This window comes from Octopus sinensis, linkage group LG4, assembly GCF_006345805.1.
Source record: "Octopus sinensis linkage group LG4, ASM634580v1, whole genome shotgun sequence".
Taxonomy (NCBI): Eukaryota; Metazoa; Mollusca; class Cephalopoda; order Octopoda; family Octopodidae; genus Octopus; species Octopus sinensis.
In genome coordinates, this window is record NC_043000.1 from 75,322,361 (window position 1) to 75,349,745 (window position 27,385).

Consider the following 27,385-nt stretch of genomic DNA (forward strand, 5'->3'; position numbering starts at 1 on the left):
CAACAGGGACAAAATTTCTTCTTAGGAAAAAATACATATTGAAATAAGTAAAACATAATATCATGAATAGCGATAGCGAAACCTGTCGATATATTAAAAATTATATTAAAACTATGTAAGTGTGCATATTTTCCTTTTTTAATTTCTTATATATATATATATATATACACACGCACACACATGTATATATATATATATCTATTTCTTTACTACCCACAAGGGGCTAAACACAGAGGGGACAAACAAAGGGATTAAGTCAATTATATCGACCCCAGTGTGTAACTGGTACTTGATTTATCGACCCCGAGAGGATGAAAGGCAAAGTCGACCTCGGCGGAATTTGAACTCAGAACGTAACGACAGACAAAATACGGCTACGCATTTCGCCCGGTGTGCTAACGTTTCTGCCAGCTCGCCGCCTTAATATATATATATCATCATCGGCGTCGTCGTTTAACGTCCGCTTTCCATGCTAGCAGGGGTTGGACGGTTTGATTGTGGGCTAGCGAACCAGATGGCTGCACCAAGCTCTAGTCTTGATCTGGCAGAATTTCTACAGCTGGATGCCCTTCCTAATGCCAACTACTCCAAGAGTGTAGTGCGTGCTTTTACGTGTCACCGGCACGGGGGCCAGTCAGGTGGTACTGGCAATGACCACGCTCAAATTTTTACACATAGGCCAGCCAGGTGATACTGGCAACGACCTTGCTTGAATTTTTTGGGCCAGACAGGCGGTACTGTCAACAACCTTGCTCGAATTTTTTACACATGCCAACGGCACAGGTGCCAGTAAGACAATGCTGGTAATGATCCTGCTCGAATGTTGCCTCCTACATGCCACCGGCACGGAAGCCAGTTAGCCACTCTGGCAACGATCACGCTCAGATGGTGCTCTTAGCACCCTACTAGCACGGGGCACAAGTGCCAGTAAGGCGAGGCTGGCAGTGATCATGCTTGTATGGTGCTCGTGCCTGTCATCGAATTTCACTTTGATTTTGATTTCCGTTTCGATTTCACTTGCCTCAACAGGTCTTCGCAAGCAGAGATTAGTGTTCAAAGAAAGAAAAGGTATGCACAAGTGGGCTGGTTACACCCCTGGCAAAGCAAATGAGGTTATGGTCTCATTTGGCTTGCCGGGTCTTCTCAAGTACAGCATATTTCCAAAGGTCTCGGTCACTAGTCATTTCCTTGGTGAGGCCTAAGGTTCGAAGCTCATGCTTCACCACTTCATCCCAGTTCTTCCTGGGTCTACCTCTTCCACAGGTTCCCTCAACCACTAGGGTATGGCACTTTTTCACACAGCTATCCTCATCCATTCTCACTACATGACCATACCAGTGCAGTCGTCTCTCTTGCACACCACATCTGATGCTTCTTAGGTCCAACTTTTCTCTCAAGGTACTTACACTCTGTTGAGTATGCACACTGACATTACACATCCATCGGAGCATACTGGCTTCATTCCTTGTGAGCTTACACATGTCCTCAGCAGTCACAGCCCATGTTTCACTGCCATGTAGCATGGCTGTTCGTACACATGCATCATACAGTCTACCTTTTACTCTGAGCGAGAGGCCCTTTGTCACCAGCAGGGGTAAGAGCTCTCTGAACTTTGCCCAAGCTATTCTTATTCTAGCAGCTACACTTTCAGTGCACCCTCCCCCATTACTGACTTGGTCACCTAGGTAACGGAAGCTATCAACTACTTCTAGTTTTTCTCCCTGGAATGTGGCGGAATTCTCTGCGCATTGTCAGTGTTTATTGCACCCGAGCATCTGCTGTATATATACACACATACACACACACACACACACCACACACACATATATATATATATATATATATATATACATTTATATATACATGTATATATATTGGGTTGGCACATAATTATTGTGGCTTTTTTTCAACAACTGTCATTCAACAAAAATAATAACAACCCGTAACAAAAACATCTTTAAATGATTATTCCAGAGCATATTCGCCATCTGTTTGAATTATTGCTTCCCATTTCCTTGGCAGACAGTCAGACTGTCATTTAAAGATGTTTTTGTTAAATATTCTTATTGATTTTCTTGAATAAAGTTTGTTGAAAAAAAGCTACAGTAATTATGCACCAAAGCAATATATACATGTATATATATGCATTTATATATAGTATACACACACATATATATATACATGTGTATATATATATATGTGTGTGTGTGTAAATATATATACATGTATACATAGCACAATTCTAACGTGGCTGATGCAAGTGCCACCTCACTGGATCCCATGCTGGTGGCATGCAGCTGTAGAATCCTTGCGATATCAGATTAGAACCTGGTGCAGCCTCCTGCCTTGCCAATATGGAAAACAAGCATTAAACGATGATGATGATGATGATAGACATGTGCATATATATGTGTATATATCTGTACTTATATATACATATATCTGTATATATAAAAGGCAGGATGTGTGTGTGTATGTGAATGTAGTTTATGCAGATCCATAAATTAGCATGCATGTCACTCCAATTTTAGGACATTCGTCAATACCCTACCTGGGGTTTGTCAACTTATTTTTTTCCCAAGCCTCTCCCGCAGATAGTGGTAAAAATCTATTTTCAACCATAACTTTTACCAATTTTGAAGTTTGCTAACATGAGTTAAAGTCTTTTCTTGCCATAGCCAAGTGAAAGTGTGTGTGTGAGGGAGAGAGTGAAGTTGTGTGTTGATGTATGTGTGTGTATGTGAGGGAGAGAGCGCGTTTGACAGCATCTAACAAAAAATGTAAAGAAAAAGTATGTGTAAGGGAGAGAGTTTGACAGCATCTAACAAAAAAAGAAGATGAAGAAAAAGTAGGGGAGAGAGGGAGAGAAAGTGACTGTTCATCAAAGATAAAAATGTAAAATATTTTGTTTTTTTCTTAAACATGAGATATAGGATGTTTTTGAAAGGCACTATATATTATAATCAGATCATATATACTTTCTCTCACAACAATTAAAATATATTTTAAATCATTTATTTTAAATTGTTCATGTTTCTCTCCCCCCTCTCACACACACACACACATTACTTTGGGCGCAAAAGAGTTTTGTTTTTATTTTACGCTGAGGAAAAAATGTTTTGTTGAGAATCCATTTATTTAACAACAAAGAAACAAAGAGGTAGGTAACAATTTGTCAGTGAATTACACAATATAAATAGGTACAATTTCTGAGGCTACCACCCCACCCCACCCTGTTTTTTGGACTACCAAAAGGGTTTTATAGCATATTAGGAGGCCAGAGTAGTTGTTTACATGAAAAAAATCCGATTTTTTTTCTTAGTGAAAATCATGCAAGTGTTAATCTACAAATTTACCAACATTTTTTCTATTCATTTCTGTTCATGAACATGTATGCGTACAAAAAACATTTATGCAATAGGTGTACATATATGTGTATTTGTTGCCCATATATATTTATATAATATAGGACAATCAGTTAGTTATAATAAAACTCAGATTTTCAGATGTCAGGGCTGAAGCCTGCTCCAGCATCTCATCAGTTATTAAGACAAAAACACTATCAAAAAACCATTGAATAATGTGAAGCTACTCCAATAGGTGTATATATATGAAAAGAGGCTCATCTGGAAAAGTTCTTTAGACCCCACTACATGTCTAAATTCAAGAACTGAACTTTTTGGGTCATGCAAGATCACAGATATAACCTGCTTTTTATATTTTTATATTATGTCCATGTACAAGTCTTTCATATATCATAACAATTCTTGTATTTTTTATATATATTTTATTGCTTTATATATATTTTCTGTATTTGATTTTCTCCTTTTATAATTGTGTAACTATACACGTGTGTAGTATTTGTATGTACAAGCACATACCAAATGTGTATATGTGTGCATGTGTACATGTGTACGAATGTATGTGTATATACAAGTGTAAGACTGTATCTGTTGTACTTGTCTCCTTCCTTCATACATATATGTATATATATATATATATGCATACACACACATATACATACATACACACCCTCCTGTCTGTCAAACATACCTACACCTGCAGATATACAAGCGTATATACATATATATATATACATACACACAAATACACCCTCCTGTCTGTCAAACACACCTACACCTGCAGATATACAAGCGTATATACATATATATATATATATATGCACCCCTATACATATATAAATCATGTATATACAAGTTTTGTAGTGAATGTGTTTACGGTTTATGTTTTTGCGTATGTGTTTTTATTTGTATAAACATCTATATACCTACGTGATGATGGCGTTGGCTATGTATTTAAACATATGCGTGTGTATATTTATACATATATATGCATGTGCATGGTTTTGGTTATCTGCGTATGTATGTGCGTATTGACATGTGTACATGAATGCAATGATGTATGCATGGGCACATATACATGTGTATGTGAGTGTATGCATGTATATATGTGTGTATGTTTACATGTGTATAGATATATATATATGTGTGTGTGTATGTATAAGTACACGTGTGTATGTATATATATATATATATATATATATATATATACACATCCATATATATATATATGTATTTATAAATGTACATGCATATACATGTACATATATATATATATTATATATATATATATATTATATATATATATATATATTTATATTTATATATATGTACGCCATGATAGATCGTTAGCCACTACACACATTTTTTTCTCTCCTTGTTTTCTATTTCCTTTTCTGTAGAAGACCGTAGGCTCGAAACATAAAAGACTTTTTCTATTCCTGAGCGTTATACTAATACATCTGTTTGTTTTGTACACCACCTTTCTTTGTCTTCTTTTTTTCGTAAACTCTCCCTGTATATATATATATATATATATATATATTATATATATATATATATATATATAATATATATATATATATATTTGTATGTATACACATATGTGTATATTTGTATACATATATGTGTATATATATATATATATGTAAGAGAGTCCTAGCAAGACCACTGCAGTTCCTCTTTCAGAGCTTCCTTGCAGCTGGCAAACTTCCAAGAAAACTGAAGGAAGGTAAAATATGCCCCATTCATAAAGGAGGTAGCAGAACGGAAGCCAAGAACTATAGACCTATCTCTCTGACCTCACACATCAGCAAGGTCATGGAACGAATAGTCAGAAGGAAGCTGATCACCTTCCTTGAAGAAAATGACTTACTGCCCGACACCCAACATGGATTCCGACCAGGGAGAAGCTGTTTAACTCAGCTCCTACAACACTATGACTGGGTGCTGAAACGGCTGCTCAACCACTCAAATGTGGAAGTGATATATCTCGATTTTGCAAAGGCCTTTGATAAAGTCGATCATGGAATGATATGTCACAAACTGCGTGATCTCAACATAGTTGGAAAACTGGGAGAATGGCTTCATGACTTTCTGAAAGATAGAAGTCAGGTGGTAGTGGCCAATGGGGCCACTTCCATTAACACGCAAATAGTGAGCGGTGTTCCGCAGGGCACTGTTCTGGGACCACTACTGTTCATAATGGCTCTCTCAGACATGCCCTCAGCCATGCAGAGAGCCACGATCACAAGTTATGCAGATGATACAAAAGTTTCACAGGCAATACAGAACCCTGAGGACACTAAACACCTGCAATGTGAGCTAGACAAAATATACAAGTGGGCCGAAAAGAATAGCATGCAGTTCAATGCTGAAAAGTTTCAAGCTCTATACTATCAGCATGCAAAACTAAATGCAATACCCAATGAATACACTGGACCCAGAGGAATAGCAATCCCAGAGGCACAATCAGTGCGTGACCTAGGTATTTACATGAGTGATGACGCGACCTTTCGTGTACATGTTGCTAAATTGGGAATGAAATGTAGACGACTGGCCGGATGGATCCTCAGAACCTTTAGAACAAGAGAACAAGAAACCATGATGGTCCTCTGGAGGACACTTGTCCTAAGCCACTTTGACTACTGCTCTCAGTTATGGTCACCATCCAGTGTTAAGTTGATCACAGAGCTCGAGGCGATCCAACGTAGCTACACGAAGAAGATAGCCTCTATGCAGAATGTAAGCTACTGGGAAAGACTCAAGAGATTAAAATTATATTCCCTGGAGCGTAGGCGGGAAAGATATGCCATAATATACATCTGGAAGATCCTGGAGGGAAGTGTCCTGAACTTTGGCATCGAGAGTTACGCAAATGCCAGAACTGGGCGCCACTGCGTGGTGCCTAGGACTCCAAACTTGCCATCAAGATGTAGGACAAGATTCTGTGATAGCCTGGGCTTCCGAGGCCCACAGCTCTTCAATATCCTCCCGAAGAACCTGAGAGACCTGCATGGGGTGGATACAGGTGTCTTTAAAATGAAGCTGGATCTCTTCCTGTCAGGAGGGGCAGATGAGGGCAGCTGCATCGAACTCTCTCATGCACCAAATAGCAGTTGCTAGAAAGCCTTCATGAAGTGAAACCAAGTAGCAACACCAAATGGCGGTGCCCCAGCATGGCCACAGCTCATGAGCTGAAACTAGAATCAATCAATCAATCAATCAATCATATGTAAATATTTATATCTATCTATCTATCTATCTATCTCTATATATATATACATATCGAAATCGAATTGAACCAATCCTATGACTGGCACCCGGCAGATGCCAGGAGCCCTGGAGTGGTGGTACGTAAAAAGCACTATCCGACTCGTGGCCGATGCCAGCGCCGCCTCGACTGGTTTCCGTGCTACATGCCAAGGGTAGAAACCCCGTGTTCTTGTGTGGTAATTTGTGTATTATTTAAAATGAATAAAAGAATGGAGTCGAACGAAGATTTTAACACAATTCCTTTACTTTCAACACATGTTTCGAAGGCTGCATATTCCTAATTCCCAAGGAATAAAGTGTGCATTATGCCGTCTTCTCATCAGGAAAGACAAGGAAAATCAATCAGCCTCAAGACGGACAAAAACTTTTCTATGGCTTGCTACATAATGTTCACAGTGATAATGAGTGTTTTTAAAAATCTGTTAAAAGCAATGACGTCAAAATTGTTTGGAAGAGGAATTCTAGGTATTATTCTATTATAAATTCACATAAGGTGAGAATTGCATTCTCTAACACTAGAAATCTTTCACAAATTATCGCTTCCCATAATAACAAGCTGCTAAATAGAGATTCTTCACCCGGAAGATCCAACTCTATTTTTATCAATTCCAACCAAACATACAATAATATTAATAGAAATAGTATTGATAGTAGCAACATTCGTAGCAACGTTAGTGTTAGCAATGATAGTATTAATAACAGCACTAGTCGGGTTTATAACAATGGTAGTGTTGATGGTATCAACAACAATATTTCTATTGCCAGGAATATTGCTGGTTGTAATACAATTAATAATAATAATAATAATAATAATAGAAATAATGTACTGGTTAATACTAGCAGTAATATAAACAGCAATTATATCATTAATAATTCAGTCTCAATCTCCGAAGTAAACCCTAACAGATTAAGGTTCTTGTCCAGTAACTCCAAAATTAAAAATACAATTTACCAATGTAGAATTTCTACAGGTATTGATGTCTTCTTTTATATTGGGGCAACAACTTCCAAATTATCACAGAGAATTTCCAATCATTATTCAACGTTCCGAGATAAGAGAAAACAACAGAGTACAGGACTAAGTAAATTAGTTTGGTGTCTTAAGGATAATAATATAACTTTTAAGCTGGATTGGTCCATATTGTCTGTATCCTTTCCTTTTGATAAGGGCAGGAAATTTTGTGGAATTTGTATTTCCGAGCTCTTCCATATCATTTTCGCCAAGTTCACTTTGGTTAACACATTAACAGAAAAATCCTATAAGTGTATGCACTGGTTAAAACACACTTTCCATTCATATAAATAATATTGATAGTTTCCCTGTTTTAGTATTTAATTTCACGTCCCTTATATGTCACTGGCGTATGTTTATCTCTTCCTCTCTACCTCTCCCTCTCTCTTTCTCCCTATCTGTCTCTGTCATACGCTCAATCAAACACACAGACACAAATTTCTCGCTTTACTGCTATATTTTTTTTGACAACCATCCCCAACACATACATAATTACACACATATACATACATGCAATTATATACACACACTCATACACACACATAAGCAATAAAACTAATTAACCAGAGCAAACACCCCCGCATCCACATACATACAGCATGCATAATGTCCCCTTCTTATTTTCATAAATTCCTCTTCCAAACAATTTTGACGTCATTGCTTTTAACGGATTTCAACCCCAGTTGAACCATCCAACCCATGCTAGCATGGAAAGCGGACGTTAAACAATGATGATGATGATGAAGATGATATATATATATATATATATATATTAAGTATATGAAAGAATGGAGCTGAACGAAGATTTAACAAAATTCCTTTATTTTATTTTCGACATATGTTTCGAAGTCTGCAAAGTCCCTAATTCCGAGTGAATAAGGAGTCCATTATGCAGCTTTCTCTTCAGGAAAATCCAGGAACTTAATTCTCCAACAAAATGCACAACAAGCTTTTCGACGACTGCTCACGAGGAGCCCATGAAAATAATGATAAATAATGTCTACTTATAGGGGGTGACGCCAGATTGGATGAAAGCAGGAGAAATTGTCCGTTGGACATAGTTCAAGGGCAGAATCAAGGTAGGAGAAGGAAGGTATAGGAATACTAAAGAGAGTGAATGTATTCTGTATGACTGGTGTTTATATTTGATTTATTTTATGAATGAGTGCTCGAATGTATGAGTGTGTAAAATTGCCTTAATGTGTGTGTGTGTGTGCATCTTTGAATGCGTGAAAGTGTGTGTGGAAGGCATAGAGAGAGAGATAGCAAAAATTAACGGTCAAGAACTGAAAAGACTGTGTCTGTGTGTTTGAATGTGTCAACTTAATAGGGAGAGGGCGGCTACAATAGCAATGACAAGATACAAGGTTACTGTTGGGATTAGTAGTAGTTCTTGGCAACTATGAGAAAGTCTTTTATACTAAAAGGGATGAGGTATCAGCTTTCAAATTTTTTTAGGAAATCCAGGGGTTATCTATATTAGACTTCATTGGTATGAGTGGAAGGTATGCCTTTTCCAGTGTAGGCATCTGAAAGAACTCTCAACAATCGAGTTTATTAGTCGGCCTCGGGCAAACAGAATATGAAAGAGTTCGGAATTACACAGGGCACAGATTTTTTTGCCCTTATCAAACGGTAAAGACACCGATAATATTGACCATTCCAGCCTAAAAGTTGAATTTGCGTTCTTCAAACGCCAGACTAATTTGCTTAGCCCAGTGGAGTGTTGTTTCGTTTTATCCCTAAACGTGGAAAAATGGTTTGATATTCTTGTGGCTAATTTAGATGAGGTAGCGCCGATATAGAGGTAGACATCGGAACCAGCATAAATTTTGCACTGGTAAATGGCGTTTCTAATTTTGGAGTTATTTGATAAGAACCTTAATCTATTGGGATTAGTTTCCGATACTAATACAGCGTTCATATTACTATGATGGTTGTAAAAACTACCGCTGGATTTGATACTATTCACCCTATTTTCATTACTATTTAAGGCAATATCACCTGCATATTCCCTGTTTCTGGGAATGCTGTGATTGATATTGTCCGTAAAATTACTGTTGTTAAAAAGTTGCAAGGTCAGTCAGCGAGAAACCGTGAGAGGGTCAGTGTGAACAGAGACCTGGACCAGGGAGTGAGTTAGAGATTGTGGAGTCGGCGAGAGGTAGCCAAGGAAGATGACAGTCAGGGTCTAGAGAGAGACAGACAGGACGAGAGGTAGTAAGGCAGATGGCAGTGAAGGGGCAGAGAGAGACACATAAAAGAAGCCGGACCACTATAGTAGGAGTTTGTGAAGTTAAAATTGTTGCGGGCGCGAATTTAAGAAACAAATGTTCTGGTAATGTTGTTTTTCTGTATGTTTTGAATTCTACTGCTTAAATGTAAATGTTGAAATGAAAAAAAGAGAGAGGACCTGATGTAACCATTGAAAAGAAAAAAAGAGTGTGTTGTTGGCTGTTTTTAAGAGAAAAGAAAAGTAAGGAAAAAAAGAACTTGGAAATGTTTTTAAAAGAAAAGAAGGAACTTTTTTTGAGAAATGTCATGTTAAAAAAAGAAGAGGAGATTGGAGCTCTAAGATACTGTTGATTGTGAACTTTGTGTTAAATGTAAAATGATTTGTCTTGAAAAAGACCAAACTGTATTGAGTCAAATGTTGAATGATTTGTTTTTCGAACTCTGTATTATGTTTAAATGCAAATGATTGGTTTTTTTCGAACCCTGTATTATGTTTAAATGCAAATGATTGTTTTTCGAACTCTGTACATGATTTGTCAACCTTTGTTTTGGAATGCTTTGATTTTGTTTTGAAAAAAATTGCTAAATTACGCAACTTCCGCCTGTGTGTCTCTTCGTTGTTGTTGTGTTGGTTCCTGGCTGCGTTTGCTGCCTTCCCCGCTTCCCGTGGTGGATTTCCGGTTTACTGAGTGTCATCGTCGCGACTTAGGGCCCATGGTGGAATCAGAAGGTCTTGGGACCTGAGTGGCGGCGCAACAATATATATGTTTATATGTATATGCTCTTATATATATGTGTGTGTGAGTGTTAGTTTATATGCATATGTATATATGCTTATATGTTTAAATATATATATATATACATATATATATGTATATATATATGTACAAAAGATTAGGATTGAAGTCAACCAAGTACTGAGATTGTAAGGCATTATGTCATCTTATGCTGAAATGCATACATAGCAAAGATAGACGAATGCATATGCGGGTACCGAAGTACAGGCAAAAAGATATACTCAGCCTGGTTCAGTTAATCGTATGCATAAACAAAATATCAGTTTCAAGAAACACACATTGTTTTAAATATATGGTCTATAATATATGTCAGATCACATGAGGAGTAGTTCCCAAGAGAGGTAAATTTTAAATGAATAAATAGCAAGAGATGGATAATGTGTCAATTCACTTCTGCTGTTTTCCCTCCAAATTTTAATTGATTAATGGAGATATTTCAGCATTAGAAAAAACTGTTTTCATCAGTTAAATACATGAATAAAACATTCAAAAACCAATGGCACATGCATCTTCATGATTCTACAAGCCTTGCTGGTTGCAGAATTAATTTGTTAGTTCCAGTTAGTAGTATTATAGCAGAAGACAACGTGATGTCATGTGTGAGTAGTAGTGTACCTAAGATTTATAGCACTGGTGGAAATTAGAGGATGGTGGGTGGGTGGGTGGGTGGGTGGGGAATCATCCCAGCAATTAAGATAGAGTTCCATTTATCTTTTAATTCAATTCAACAAGAGTTTTAGGGTTAAATGCAAAATATAAGGTCACACAGTTATTTATATGTTTACTTATTTAACAACTTTTTACTTGCCCACTTTATTGCCAGAAGGTTATGTGATAGAGACACAAAGTCTGAGATTATACTATAATGGGGGAATAATAGTAGTCATTCTATCAATAAATAGATAAATAAAGAAGTATACAATAAATCGTGTAGAAAAAAGATATATGAAAACAAAAATAGAACAGTAAGAGAAAGATTATAATAAAAATTATAATGCAAAAAAGGGGTTATAATAAAAAAAGGGATTATAATTTAAAAAATGGGGATTTGACTTTGTAAATAATATCATAGAAATAATTAAGATTGTTAAAAAGTAGTTAGAAATAGTATAATGGAATGAAGAAAAGTAAAATAAAATAAGGTAATAAGGATAATGTACAATAGCAAGTATAGGGTAAATAAGAAAAATAATAACAAAATAATTGTAGAATGAAAGAATATATAATACCCAAATTATTATAATATAAAAATATAAAAAATATATTTAAGAATATAACTGTAAAAGCATGTGTTAATCATAGTAAGAAGTAAAATCAAAGTAGTATTAATAGTATACTACAGTAATATGGTAAAAATATAATATTTATAAAAGGATTCATAAAATTTCAGAGCATGTAAAACAATCTTTAAGATCTATGAGAAAGGAAAACAGGTGCATATCAATCACTTATGTCTTATATAAATTTTCATCTATTCCATGTCAGAGCATGCCTTCCCTAACAGATAGGCCTCTTAAGCAGGACAGCTTTGTGCAATTTTTCGCCAAAAATATTTCATTGAGGATTTTTTTCCTTTTTAAATTATTTACATGTCTGTTTGACCATTTCACATGGTTTTATTCATTAAAACTTCAGAAGTTCTTACAACTTTGGTCATCTTAATGCTTTGCTTTCGTTTTAATAAAAATTCCCCCTCCTAATGATTTTGCTTTCATTTTGTGATAGACAGTTATCATGCAGAAAATGCCAGCTTCCAAACCCTGTTTTCTAATTAGGTAAAATTGATTAAACTTTAAACCTCAATAACATTTTTCTAGAACGTTTCTCAAACAAATAAATAATAAAATTGGATTTAACATGGAAAATTATTTCAATATACCAAATTTGGAAATTTTGACGTAATTTAAAAATCTCTCAATATGTGACAGCAACAGGGAAGACCCTACAAAAGTAGAGCGACAGACAGTTATAAGATGTGACACATACTCTCACACACACACAGTTACAAGTTTAAAATGGTGTTTAGTAGACATGTATGTGTATATGAGTGTTCCTTTGCAATGGACAACAGAAAAGCCACCAACTCCCTCTTTCCTTAAAGCTATGTATTCCTCACACCCTCTTTCTGTGTGTGTGTGTGTGTTGTATCTATGTATTTACGAAAGTATGCATGCAGCGTTGTGTGTATATGACAGCTGTAGTAACATTATCATCCCATTCCAATTGCTGTTCTTGCCTTCACTGATATGTTACCCTCTCTCTATTACTATCTTTCCTTCAGACTAATACTTTTTGCAGCTTTCTTGTTTTATCATATAATTCACCTAATGTCCCTGGGTGGTCACATTATAAAGTTTTATTGAAATACAATTAACCTATTATTGAATTGGATGTTAGTGTATCATGTATGCAAAGTTTTGTGAATATTGGTTTGCTGGTTTAGGCACTAAGATGGTAACAGACAGACAGACAGAAATTGCCATTTATATAGATTCTTTGTCTGTTCCCTATGCGTTCTCAAACAGCTCATCCAAATCAAATCAAATTTTACTAGGTAATAGTATCAGAGCCCTTGAGTGTCAACATCTAATTTTTTTTCATTTGGATTAAAACAATATAACTGCCAGAAGGGCAGCTAGAAGGCAGGTTTACTTAGCCAGAGGGGATGCAGATAAAAAAAAAATTTGCCAATGTTCTGCACCATGAGGACCAAAGACTTGAGGTATTTCTTGTTGCAAGACAGTGTATGAGAGGGAATCGTGATGTTGTTGTAGAGAAATGTGTTCACATGGATGATAGTTCACTTGCACTAAACAAGGCTGTAAAGAGAGGGGTGTGGAGAAGCCACTATGAAAGGTTGCTGAATAAAGAAAATGAATGGGAGAAGGAGAGTCTGCCGAATGTCGACCCAACAGAGGAACAGCTATCTGAATTGACAGTACCTTGGTAGATAAAGCAATTAAGAATATGAAAACAGGGAAAGCCTCCGGCCCATCAGGAATCACTGCAGAGATGTTCAAAATATCTGGCAGTGTTGGCTATAGCTAGTCACTCGTATAGTTAACCATGTGATACACGAAGGAGTCATACCCAATGACTGGTGTAGCGGCACCATAGTCAACTGCTACAAAGGTAAAGGTGACGCTTTAGATACAAATAATTACAGAGGTATCAAGTTGTTCAATCAGGTAATGAAGGTCACGGAGAGGGTCATAGCCCAACTAATTAGGGAGAGAGTCAGTTTAGATGAGATGCAGTTTGGGTTCGTGCCAGGGAAAAACACCACTGATGCTATATTTGTGGTAAGACAGCTGCAGGAGAAATATCTAGCCAAAGATAAACTTCTGTACCTGACTTTTGTTGACATGGAGAAAGCTTTTGACAGGGTCCCCTGATCCCTTATCTGGTGGTCAGTGAGGAAACTAGGGATAGATGAATGGTTAGTGAGAGCTGTGCAAGCCATGTACAGGGATGCTGTCAGTAAGGTGAGGGTTGGCAACGAATACAGTGAAGGAATTCCGAGTAGAGGTAGGGGTCCACCAAAGTTCAGTCTTCAGCCCCTTCCTATTTATCATAGTCTTTCAGACAATAACAGAGGAATTCAAGACAGGATGCCCCTGGGAGCTCCTCTATGTTGATGACCTTGCTCTAATTGCTGAGTCGCTATCAGAACTCGAGGAAAAGTTTCAGGTGTGGAAACAAGGATTAGAATCGAAGGGCCTTAGAGTCAATCTAGCTAAAACCAAAGTCCTAATAAGTAGGAAAGCAGGCAAACCACAAATCCCTTCAGGTAAATGGCCCTGCTCAATCTGTAGAAAAGGTGTTGGTAGAAACTCTATAAAATGTACCCAGTGTAAGTTATGGACACATAAGAGGTGCAGCAATATCAAAGGAAGTCTAACTGGGAAGATAGTTTTTGTATGTGGCAGATGCTCAGGAACAATAATCACTGAAAATGTGCAGAGAACAACTTCCTCCACATTCCAGGGAGATAAACTAGAAGTAGTTGATAGCTTCCATTACTTAGGTGACCAAGTCAGTAGTGGGGGAGGGTGCGCTGAAAGTATAGCTGCTAGAATAAGAATAGCCTGGGCAAAGTTCAGAGAGCTCTTACCTCTGCTGGTGACAAAGGGCCTCTCGCTCAGAGTAAAAGGTAGACTTTTTATATGCATGTGTACGAACAGCCATGCTACATGGCAGTGAAACATGGGCCATGACTGCTGAGGACATGCGTAAGCTTGCAAGGAATAAAGCCAGTATGCTCCGATGGATGTGTAATGTCAATGTGCATAGTCAACAGAGTGTAAGTACCTTGAGAGAAAAGTTGGACCTAAGAAGCAACAGATGTTGTGTGCAAGAGAGACGACTGCGCTGGTATGGTTATGTGGTGAGAAGGATGAGGATAGCTGTGTGAAAAAGTGCCACACCCTAGCAGTTGAGGGAACCTGTGGAAGAGGTAGACCCAGGAAGACCTGCGATGAAGTGGTGAAGCACAACCTTCAAATATTAGGCCTCACCGAGGCAATGACTAGTCACTGAGACTTTTGGAAATATGCTGTACTTGAGAAGACCCGGCAAGCCAAGTGAGACCATAATCTCGTGGCCTATGCCAGGGGTGTAACCAGTCCACTTATGCGTACCTTTCCTTTATTGGACACTAAACTCTGCTTGCAAAGACCTGTTGAGGCAAGTGAAATCAAAAAGAGAAATCAAATTCAATGACTGGCATCTGTGCTAGTGGAGCGCTAAGAGCACCATCCGAGCGTGATCGTTGCCAGAGCAGCTAATTGGCTTCCATGCCAGTGGCACATAAAATGTACCAGTTCAGCATGATCATTTCCAGCATCACCTTACTGGCACTTGTGCCAGTGGCACATGAAAAAACATTCGAGCGAGGTCGTTGCCAGTGCCACTGGACTGGCTCCTGTGCAGGTGGCACATAAAAACCACCATTTGAGTATGGCTGTTGCCAGTACTGCCAAACTGGCCCTCGTGCCAGTGGCACGTTAAAACACCCACTATACTCTCAGAGTGGTTGTCGTTAGGAAGGGCATCCAGCTGTAGAAACTCTGCGAGATCAAGATTGGAGCCTGGTGGAGCCATCTGGTTCTCCAGTCCTCAATCAAATCGTCCAACCCAAGCTAGCATGGAAAGCGGACGTTAAACGATGATGAAGATGAACATTAGCACTGGTTCAGTATTATGTGTCAAAAGTGAAAGAATATGATCTATATTGTAATGTGATATAATATTCTGTTGTGTCTGGGGAGACTCATTTTCTTTTTGTGTCTTATAATTTAACACACTCACTGGTAAAATTTCCACTTATTTCTTATTTTTATTTTCCTAAAATTTTCATTGCATCTTGCAACCTTTTCAATACTCTTGACTCTGTTTGTTATTTACACTGTGTTCCTTTTTGTTTGTGCGCATGTGTGTGCCTATGCATGCATGAATGTATGCATGTATATATGTGTGTGCATATGCATATATGTATGTGTGTGCATCTGCATGTATGTAGTCTGCATATTCATGTACTTGCATGTCTGTTTGTATTTTTTAGTATGCATGTGTTTGTATATGTATGCACCTCTGTCTTCTTGTGTGTACATGTCTGAGTGTGTGTGTGTGTTTTTGTGACTGTACTGTGTTTGCATGTATGGATGTGCATCTCCATATGTGTGGACACGTCTCCATATGTGTCCTTGTGTGAAGTAAAGTGTGTGTGTATATATGGTCATGTGTTTCAGTCTCCATTTGCATATGTGTGCTTGTCTGTTCATATAACCTATGTACCTATCCGTCTGTATGTTGATCTGTTTATTTTCATATCCATATGCTTACATACATGTGCATATACATATACATACCCCCCCCCACACACACACATCTATCTATCTACATAACAGCCCACTAACTATTCTACTCTACCTGTGTAAACTGTGGGTATTGGGGTATGATATCTACTATATCAAGACTATTGAAAAGGTTGCAAGATGCAACAAGAAAATTTTAGGAAATTAAAAATAAGAAATAACTGGAAATTTTACCGGTAAGTGTGTTAAATTATAAGGCACAAAAAGAAAATGACTCTCCCCAGACACAACTGAATATGCTTCAACACATGAACTCACATAAAGAATCTTGCGAACCAAATCCAAAAACGAAATATGATATAATATTGTTTCACTTTTATTCTTTCACTTTTAATTCTAATGTAATAACACTAACATCGTCTTATTTCTATTATATTCGAAATAAATGAATAATTTATATCCTAATATGAACAACATTACGCATCAGCAACTTTCCGTCTTTACGGCCACAACAGCAGAATGGTGTATCAGTGTATGTGTGTTGATTGACCTAACGAATGGCTGGAGGTGAAACTCTTGACAAAAAAAATGAGATGGCAGGTCCAAGGTATATAAGAAAACACATTTACTGTTCAATTACCAGTTAATAATTATTGCAGCAGTAGCAAGGTATTTACAGTTACATATTTACCCTTTAATGGTAAATATATATTAAGAAATTTATCTATAATAATTATTGTGGCATTTACGATTAAATTAGCAAGTTCATACATGTGCTTTTATTTGGTTAATTTGATGTTTGGTTAATTTACACTGCATACAAAAATAAACACATACTATATACAACTGCATACAAAAATAGAGATTAATGTATAATTTTGTCTATGTTCATAATTGTTTTGTTCACAATATTGAAAAAATATGCCACCAAAGAAAAGATGTAATCTCTCCAGAAACAAGTATAAAGCAAGAAGGATTGTAGAAAACCGAAGGTCGAGAGAGAAGGGAGATGAAACTTTCAAGATCAGCAAGTGCATGCTGCAGCACATCAAATGGAGTCTCAATACAGAAGCAAGATGAGATTTTCTCAACATCAGCAAAGGCATGCTGCAACACTTATTGCTAGATCATTAAAACAACATTTTAATGATTAAACAGAGGTCCAGTAGAGTAGTTCTCAGAAACAGAACACTTACAAATTCTTTCTTCGAAACTCCTGTCGCTGCTTTCAGATATGATCCATCCCATTCTTATAAAAATGATAATTCTGTCCATATTGGTGTGCTACACTCAAATTATCATTTCTGCAAAGCTTTAAAATTTCCAAATGAAACTAATGGCATGTACTGCTCAGACGTAAGGTAAGATTGTCAGTACTACCAGCTCCTCCTCAAGCTGTTATGGATCTTCTGGAAGGCACTTCCATCCAGTCAAAGGATTTTCTGAACAATATCAGACAATACAACTCTGCATTTCAAATGACATCGTTTGGTGCATCTAAGGAGATAGTTGAACATGGATTTATACTGATATTCAAAATTCTAGGGCAAGTCTATCACTTCATTGGTTCCCTATTACTCACAAATGAACAACCAAAGTTCCTCCAAATTTACTTTAAGTGATGTAGGATAACAAACCTGAAGAAGCTGTCAAAACTTCAGACGATGGGTCATGTTAGACGCAGTGCCGACCACCGCAAAGGAGAGTATATCCTTTGACAGCTTTTTGGTGTGTTCAAAAATCACACACCCCTCACCCCAATTTTCCATGACAGGTTAGGGTCTGGAATCCTCCAAACAGACACATGACATGTCACTTAGTCAAATTAGCCCACCATTTTACTCCAAAAATGATTTGTCATCAATGCTGCACTTTCCTGTATCACCTGCTTCAACATAACTGTAATATATATACATGCTATACCATTTTAATCTCAAACAATGCTGGGTATCTCTGCTAGTACAGGTGTAAAATAAGAATTGATGGGTATGATAAGGCACCAAATTATAATTGAATGTAATAAAATATAATAAAGGTATGATATGATGCCAATAGGGTCTATTATGTAATAGATTGCCTAACTTTATTGGCATCATAGCATTCACTTTGGTAGGCCCTCAGTTTCATGTGTGTCTATGCTAACAGCATTAATATAGTTGAGTGATCTTCATCTTCTGTTAGAGTGCAAGCCTCTCCATAATATAACAATTGTAATACATTGGCTACCAGAATAAACCAAATGTTATATTGTATGAACTTGTAATTCTTCACTCATAAGTTAGTGCCATATTTTAATAACCACCATGTCTCCTTTAAAAGTTTAAAAGAAATGACCTGCTCATGCATTTTATTTTTTTGTTCTTACTTGTATTTGCTTTTAGAATTTCAGAATCAAGGAAATCCCTCCAAAAGGAAATTGCTGCATTAGAAGAGAAGAATAAATCATTAAAAGAAGCCCAGAAATCTTAGTGAGTATACCTATGAATACTCATATATTCACATACACTTATACACACACACCATATGTTTATAAATGCATCATATCTACTTCATGCAATGGTTTTTTTTATATGTATAAGTATATATATATATATAAAAGGAATGTAATAATACATTATGAAGGATATATCATAATTAATAATTATTTATGAATATATCAATGGCCAAACATGTAATCATAAATTACATAAAAGAAGAGTGTTTATGATTATGAATAAATCATAGCTTTATTCTGAGGAGGTATAATATGAGTGAATATAGTGGCTTTATAATGGTTTTTGACTGCTATTTCTAAACATGTAAGGGTTTTTGCAACACACTCTGTTATAATTGTGATTTACTCATAATTATAAACACTCTTCTTATATATATATAAAATACAAAATGGGACAAGAATGCAAAACATCCAGACACCTAGGTGATGCAAAAATGGTCGACAAAACATCTAGATAGACGATACAAAGAAAACAAGGACAGGTCATTTGAAGTTTTCTTTCCTCAGTCAAGCACCAGATTATCCTTGCAATTTTGGCTGATTATTCTTCAGATTGCTCTAATCTGGCCAGCCCCAAGGAAAAACTAAGCTAAGAGCATTAGATTCATTGGAAGAAATCAGCGAATGTATACAAAAACAAGGATGGAGAAAACAGACAATGTTACACAAATATAAATACAATAAAAATAATAACAGGACATAACAACAGGAGTCTTTTGACTAAGGACGAATTGAATTAAGCTGGTGCGTGTGGAAATGAAGCCTTATGGCAGAGATACAAGAATTTCACAAACACAGGGAAGAATATCGATGTTGCATGGACAATGGTCAGACCAAGAAAGAAAGAACAGGCTAGGCTGACCGGCAGTCATGTGTTAAGAGAAGAGAGAGAAGTAGAAGCAGAGAGACAGAAGAATTAAGGAGGAGCGAGAAAAAAGGACAAGGACACAGTGAAGTGAAAAGTGGAGGGAAAGTGAGTAAGAAGAGAAGGCAAAGAAATGTGAGAGAGGGGGAATGAAAAAACGAAGAGTGGAATGAACAAATAAGCGTGAAAGGGTCATACAAGATTTAGAAAAATATGTACTTACATATAAGAGACCAAAGTGTACGTACGTTGCTATATATATATATATATATAAAATACAAAATGGGACAAGAATGCAAAACATCGGAGCAGCTAAGTGATGCAAAAAGGAACAACAAAACACATTTTTCTAAATCTTGTACGACTCTATTTCTGTCTCTCAGCCCATTTCTTTGCCTTCTCTTCTTACTCACTTTCCCTCCACTTTTCACTTCACTGTGTCCCTGTCCATTTTTCTCGCTCCTCCTTAATTCTTCTGTCCCTCTGCTTCTACTTCTCTCTCTTCTCTTCCCACGTGACTGCCGGTTAGCCTAGCCTGTTCTTTCTTTCTTGGTCTGACCATTGTCCATGCAACATCGATATACTTCCCTGTGTTTGTGAAATTCTTGTATCTCTGCCATAAGGCTTCATTTCCACATACGCCAGCTTAATTCAATTCGTCCTAAGTCAAAAGACACCTGTTGTTATGTCCTGTTATTATTTTTATTGTATTTATATTTGTGTAACATTGTCCATTTTTTTTTTGTCCTTGTTTTTGTATACATTCGCTGCTTTCTTCCAAGGAATCTAATGCTCTTAGCTTAGTTTTTCCTTGGGGCTGGCCAGATTGGAGCAATCTCAAGAATAGTCAGCCAAAATTGCGAGGATAATTTGGTGCTTGACTGAGGAAAGAAAACTTCAAATGACCTGTCCTTGATTTCTTTGTATCGTCTATCTGGATGTTTTGTTGTCCCTTTTTGTATCACGTAGCTGTCTGGATGTTTTGCATTCTTGTCCCATTTTGTATATTATATATATATATATATATATATATATAGCGGCGTATGTACACTTTGGTCTCTCTCCCTCTCTCTCGTTATATAAATATATATATATATATATATATATATATATATATAGTTGTCTGTTGTTAACACAACATTTCGGCTGATATACCATCCAGCCTTCATCAGGTGTCCTGGGAGAAATTTTGAACCTGGGTCCTCATTCCTAAGGTATTTTTCGATGTTATTATTATTATTACTATTATTCAACTCACTGCCTGGAATCAAACTTGGAATCTTGGGGTTAATTGCCCACACTCTTAACCACTACGCCATATGCCCCAGACATATGGCATAGTGGTTAAGAGTGGGGGCTACTAAATCCAAGATTCCGAGTTCAATTCCAGACAGTGACCTGAATAATAATAATAATAATAATAATAATAATAGTAATAGCATCGAAAAATACCTTAGGAATGAGAACTCAGGTTTGAAATTTCCCCCAAGACACCTGATGAAGGCCGAAGGGTATATCAGCTGAAACATGTTAACAACAAACAAGATCAGGACAAATATCCGTCAAATGTAAATAATGTAGCATTACTAGTTTTTAACTTTTATTTCTAGCAATGTAGGTGCTTCAGCACCCTTAGTCACACTTAATAACAAATTTTTCCTTATATATATATATGCTATGATCGATCGTTAGCCACTACACACATTTTTTCTCTCCTTGTATCTCTCCTTGTTTTATTCTGTGTCCCTTTCTGTAGAAGAGTGTAGGCTCAAAACGTAAAAGATTTTTTCTATTCCTGAGCATTATACTAATACTTCTGTTTGTTTTGTACACCACCTGTCTTTGTCTTTTGTTTTTTTCGTAAACTCTCCCTAAATATATATATATATATATGTATATATATATATATATACTATTTTACTCTTTTACTTGTTTCAGTCATTTGACTGCGGCCATGCTGGAGCACCGCCTTTAATCGAGCAACTCGACCCCGGGACTTATTCTTTTGTAAGCCCAGTACTTATTCTATTGGTCTCTTTTGCCAAACCGCTAAGTAACGGGGACATAAACACACCAGCATTGGTTGTCAAGCAATGCTAGGGGGACAAATACATATATACGACGGGCTTCTTTCAGTTTCCGTCTACTAAATCCACCCACACGGCTTTGGTCGGCCTGAGGCTATAGTAGAAGACACTTGCCCAAGGTGCCACGCAGTGGGACTGAACCCAGAACCATGTGGTTGGTAAACAAGCTACTTACCACACAGCCACTCTTGTGCCTATATATATATATATATTCAAATATTATTTTAATAATAAAAGGTAAAATCAATAATAATTTACCAGGTAGCCAGTGTGGAAATAAAACCTTATAGGTAAATTTTACAAAGTATCTTTTAATTATATATATAATTATAAAAAGGAGTTGGCTTTATGCCTCACCATGCACCGTAAGAAATAGACACTAAAGTCTTTTTTACTACCTTAAAATCTCCAAGAATAACACACTTTGTTGTAGGCAAGCAAAAGAAAAAAATGAATTAATAAGGCTGATTAACTATGGACGTGTTACGAACTTAAAGTAAAAGATAATTTTACTTACTGTCACTCTTCAGCATAGTATAGGTTCACAGGTATTTCAAAATATGCAAGCAATCAGCATCATCATATGTTCAATATCTATCCCCACTCATAAAAATATACTGCTGAATATAATCCATATCTTTCTTTTATACCTATGTGTGTGTTAAGATCTAGACTAGTAAATGCAGTTTCGATCATGGAGTGAATTTATTCAAATATTATTTTAATAATAAAGGGTAAAATCAATAATAATTTTACTTTAAGTTGAAAACGCATCCATAGTTAATCAGCCTTATTGATTCATTAGTTTTCTTTTGTTTGCCTACAACAATGTGTGTTATTCTTGGAGGTTTTAAGGTAGTAAAAAAGACTTTAGCGTCTATTTCTTACAGTGCATGGTGAGGCATAAAGCTGACCCCTTGTTATAATTATGTATATAATTATAAAATATTTTATACACACACACACACACACACACGTGTTTGTGTGTGTGTGTGTGTGTATAATGGTAAAATCAATTGAAAGAGTACTCTGATCTTGCTGTGGGGAATGAAAAATCCAGTGTTTTGAACAGAATCCTTCTTCAAGGAAAAGCTGAAAGAAGAGAAATTAATGAAAGACAGCAGAGTTTTACATCCTCTAACTTAAAAGGAATGCAGGACCATGACAGCTTCATATGTGTACACAAAGTGATTGCAGAGATAAATAGAGTGAGTGATAGGAAAGAGGAATGGAATGAGGAGGAGAAACAGGCAAGTCATGTGTGAGGTGAAGGGAAAAGATGAGGTGAGAAAGGAATTGAAGGATAAAGGGTTTAATGACCTAAGAGGAAGTGTAGGAGTAGAAGGAAAATCATCCATTTAAGCCTGTCAGTGATATAGTTCCAAATTTGAATATTAAATGTTATAACCTCTGTTTCCTGATAAGTGAGTGATGGAATGGCCTGTCACGTTGAACTGAGTGTCAACAGGTTGGCCTGGAATACATAGTAGTGTGCTTCCAAAAGCAATCAGCAAGGGGTCAGCCTGTTTCCCCAATATAAAGGGCACTACAATATATAAGGGTAGATGATGTGCAATAGAAGTTCTGAGTAATATGATATTGTGACTTAGGCTCAGTGAAGATTGTAGTGCTGTTAATGTAGTGGCAAACTGCAAGCCATTCCATCACTCACTTATCATCGCTGAAGAAGTGTAAGAGAAAAAAGTGGGAAAAAGGTTAGAGCAGAATGATTGAAAAATTGGAGAAAGAATAATTACAATATGATACTAGTACAAAATAAATTTATTTTGTTCTGTGAGAGATAAAAAATTAGTGAGGCATGTGGCAAGAGGAATGTGAAGGTGTGTGTGTTTGTGTTAGAGTGATAAGTATATTAATGGAAGGGAGGGAAAAGAAAATATGTAAAACAAAATCAACAAGAGATGCAAAATGGAATGTGCATGTTCAGGGAAAGAAGAGAAAAGAAAGAAAAATAATCGCAGGCAGACTAACAGAAAGTAAGTAAACTGGAGATGTATCTACTATAATCACATCAGAAATAAACTGTTTTAAATGCTGAATGGCTCACCACAAGTATTCAAGAGCTTTTATTACCTAGGAAATGTAATTAGTAGGAGAGGTGGTTGCTCTGAAAGTAAAGCAACCATAGTAAGAACAAGTGGAAAAAGTTCAAGGCATTGTTACCACTGCTGGCAACAAAGGTCTTTTCTCTCGGTGTGAAGGATAGGTTGTATTGATGCTTGTATTAGGACACATTGCTGCATGGTAGTAAGACATTGGCCTTAAATGCAGTGAACTTCAGAAAACTTAAGATAGCATGCTCTGTTGCATGTGCAAAGAAAGTCTGCTTGAATGACAAAGTATAGATGCATTAAGAGAAAAACTGAGCACAAGAGGAATCTGATGTATTGTGTAAGAAAGAACACTATGCTAGTATAGGCATGTGATTTGTATGACTGAGGATATCTGCTTAAAGAAGTGCTGATCACTTAATATGGATTGGTTACAGCTAAGTCATTGGGCTGTAAAATACTGCTGCAAGTTATTTTCCATCTAACCTATGCTTTCTGAGAAAAATGCACATCAGATATTTTTAAAAATCAGTTATGCTTTGCTGTCAGTTTAATCCTCTTCTGAAATAATAGACATGAACTGAACAGTGAAAATAACAGGGTCAGATTAAAAAGAATTAAGAAAAAACACAAATATTCAACAGCCATGCAACAAGTTTGTCATCAAAGTTCACTTTGATATCATAATAAAAACTGACATATACATCTTGGACTGCTTGTAAAAGTGGAATACAGTCATTTAAAGAAAGCAAAAATACAAATCCAAGTTGCAAGGTGTCCCTCTGCTTGAAGCACAGAATATTTAACCAGTGTATCATACCAGTAATTTATGGAGCAGAGACATGAGCAATGACCAAAAATATGGAAAGAAAAGGAAACTACATCGAATTATATAAGAAGAGAAAATGGAGATGGGCAGAGCATGTGGCTCTCACAAATGAAAGCAGATGGACAAACTGTGTATTAAAGGGATAGAAGTTCACATAGTTTGGGATGAGAGAATATAAATGGAAAGATGAAATTGATGAGTATATGGGAATTCCATGGATGAACACAGTATGGAATAGGACTAATTGAAATTGAAATTGCAGTGGATTAATGGTTGAGAATTATGATGATGAATAGTAAAATGTATCCTATCTAATATTGAAAAATTTGGGATGGTCACAGTTGGAATGTCTGCTTGACTGGGGCAGGCTTTTGACTGTATAACAAAATGGATGGTAACTATAAATTGCTACTATCTTTTAGGCTGTTGTAGTTTTGATATTTTTGGAGTTCCATAAGGATTAAAAACTATTGCGGTCTACTAAAAGGAGAAAATGTTCTGGCCTCCCTTTTTATATGGTATGGAGTAATTGCTGTGTGATGTTGAATTTTAAACTAAAAGCACAGAAATCAGAGCTAATTATTTTAGGAAGGCAATCTGTTTGTTATATTATTTCTTATATGGTCTCTTCTGCTGATGTAAGCTGTTACTCTGAAACCTGTCATCCTCTGTATATTGCACTAACACCTAAAATTAAATTTTAAACAAGATATTTTAATGTAAATACTTTGTGTTTGATATTCATTTAGCTTAAAACTCAATGGAACTTGTAAGAACTGTGAATATCTTCAACTTAAATTAACTACCTTCAGGAACTCCTTTCAAAAGATCTTTGAAGAAAAACATGAATTAATACAACACTTGAGTGAGTTACTGTCTTCCATCTCTTGCTGATAGTTTCTGTAATACTATTATAACCTTTCCAAAGGAGCTATTGTAATAATCAGTCCCTTAATGTCACTAACAAATGGAGTGGGTGTGAGTGCTAGTTAGAGATGCTAAAAGAACTGTTGTAAAAAGTTTTGTTCTGAAGTTAATGATATTTCAATCAAAATAAAATGGCAAAATTTTTATCCTAAATTGTATTTAGTTTATCAGTTTCACATATACATACAGATGAGCATGCATGCACACATGCACACATCTCTCTATATATAAAGCTGAGAATGTGTGTGTGTGTGTCTGTCTGTGTGTTTCCCTAAAACTTGAGAACCATACAACCAATTTCATTCAAATTTTACACATGCCTTACTTAGGGTCCGGGGAGTGTCATCGGCAAAAAAATGTTCAACTTCTTGCCTAGAGCGAGCCCATAGCAATATCATATCTTCACTACGATTCCCTAAAACTTGAGAACTACACAACCAATTCCATTCAAATTTTACACATGCCATGTAGTTTCATGGGCAAAAAAAATGTTCAACTTCTTGCCTAGGGCGAGCCCATAGCAATATCATATCTTCTCCACTATTTCAGTATTACGTGTTAAAAGTGAAACAAAAACATTTGTCTATTTTATGTCAGATACTTTCACTTTAACAATAAAAATTAAAGATAATAATAACAATTGAATTATATGTAGTAAGTAATAATTAAAATCAAACTAAAGTATAATATAATAATTAAATCGTAACATAACAATTAAAAGTAAAAATAGCAATTGGTATAAAATTGAATCAATGTCTTCAACTTGTATAAGTGGTTTCACATGAATGGGAATAAATTAAAAATAAAATTAGCGTGCAGAAATGGAATCGTCCAGATGGAGCTGTGCACATACCATTTACCACGGCTTTTACATTAGATTATCTGCTAATTAGCTAGTATTAAGTATTTATATGAAGTTTGGCTGTATGTAATGTCTGTTTTCTTGAACAGCTGCTTCTACTGAGTACTGCTGTTGGTTTATTTCTTATACATAAAGGACTATAGCTTCAACTGCATACTGCTTTTTGATTCACCATAAGGTTTGTTGTTATTATTATTACTGTTTAACTATTGTTATCACATTTGTTGGTTCCTCGTAAGGGAAACGTTGTTGTGTTGCATTTGTTAAATAATTGTAAACTGTAACCCTCCCCCTTTGGGAGAAGGAGCTTTGGTTATTGTTTAAAAATTGAATTGTGTCCCTGTTTGGGGAAATTGACAATATTTTCACCGTTTACACGGAAGCATTTTTGTTAGAATGCCTTTGATAGAAGGAAGTCCAAAAATGAATTTCGCTGCAGCCGTCAGCAGGCGCGAATTCATTAAAATTAAAATGGAAGAAATACAAACCTATTTCGGATTGATCACCGACAAAGACTGTGAATCTAGGATAACACCTCCAAACGAAATAAAAAATTAAATTAAAGAAAAGACTATTGTCTATAAAGTATACAATGTAGAGAAGAAAAAAAGATTTGAACACCTGGAGGAAAGCACCATTGAAAAGTGTCTTGGTGCAACTATGAAAGATATCAAGTATCTAACCAGAGGCAGTAAATTCGCCACAATAGAAGCAAGGTTCAAGTCAACGGAGCGTGCAAGGGAGTACTCAACTC

The 27,385-nt window shown here is 36.2% G+C and overlaps 1 protein-coding gene across 3 annotated transcripts in view; it reads left to right on the forward strand.

Moving 5' to 3' along the window:
- The window catches only part of LOC115210247, a 155,531-nt gene that overhangs the window by 61,113 nt on the left and 67,033 nt on the right, over positions 1–27,385 (forward strand). For all 3 annotated transcript variants that reach the window (XM_036502169.1, XM_036502168.1, XM_029778723.2), the window contains exons 4-5: positions 18,877–18,963; positions 25,592–25,707. In XM_036502169.1, the coding sequence (XP_036358062.1) occupies positions 18,877–18,963; positions 25,592–25,707 (203 nt within the window). The remainder of the gene's footprint in view (positions 1–18,876; positions 18,964–25,591; positions 25,708–27,385) is intronic.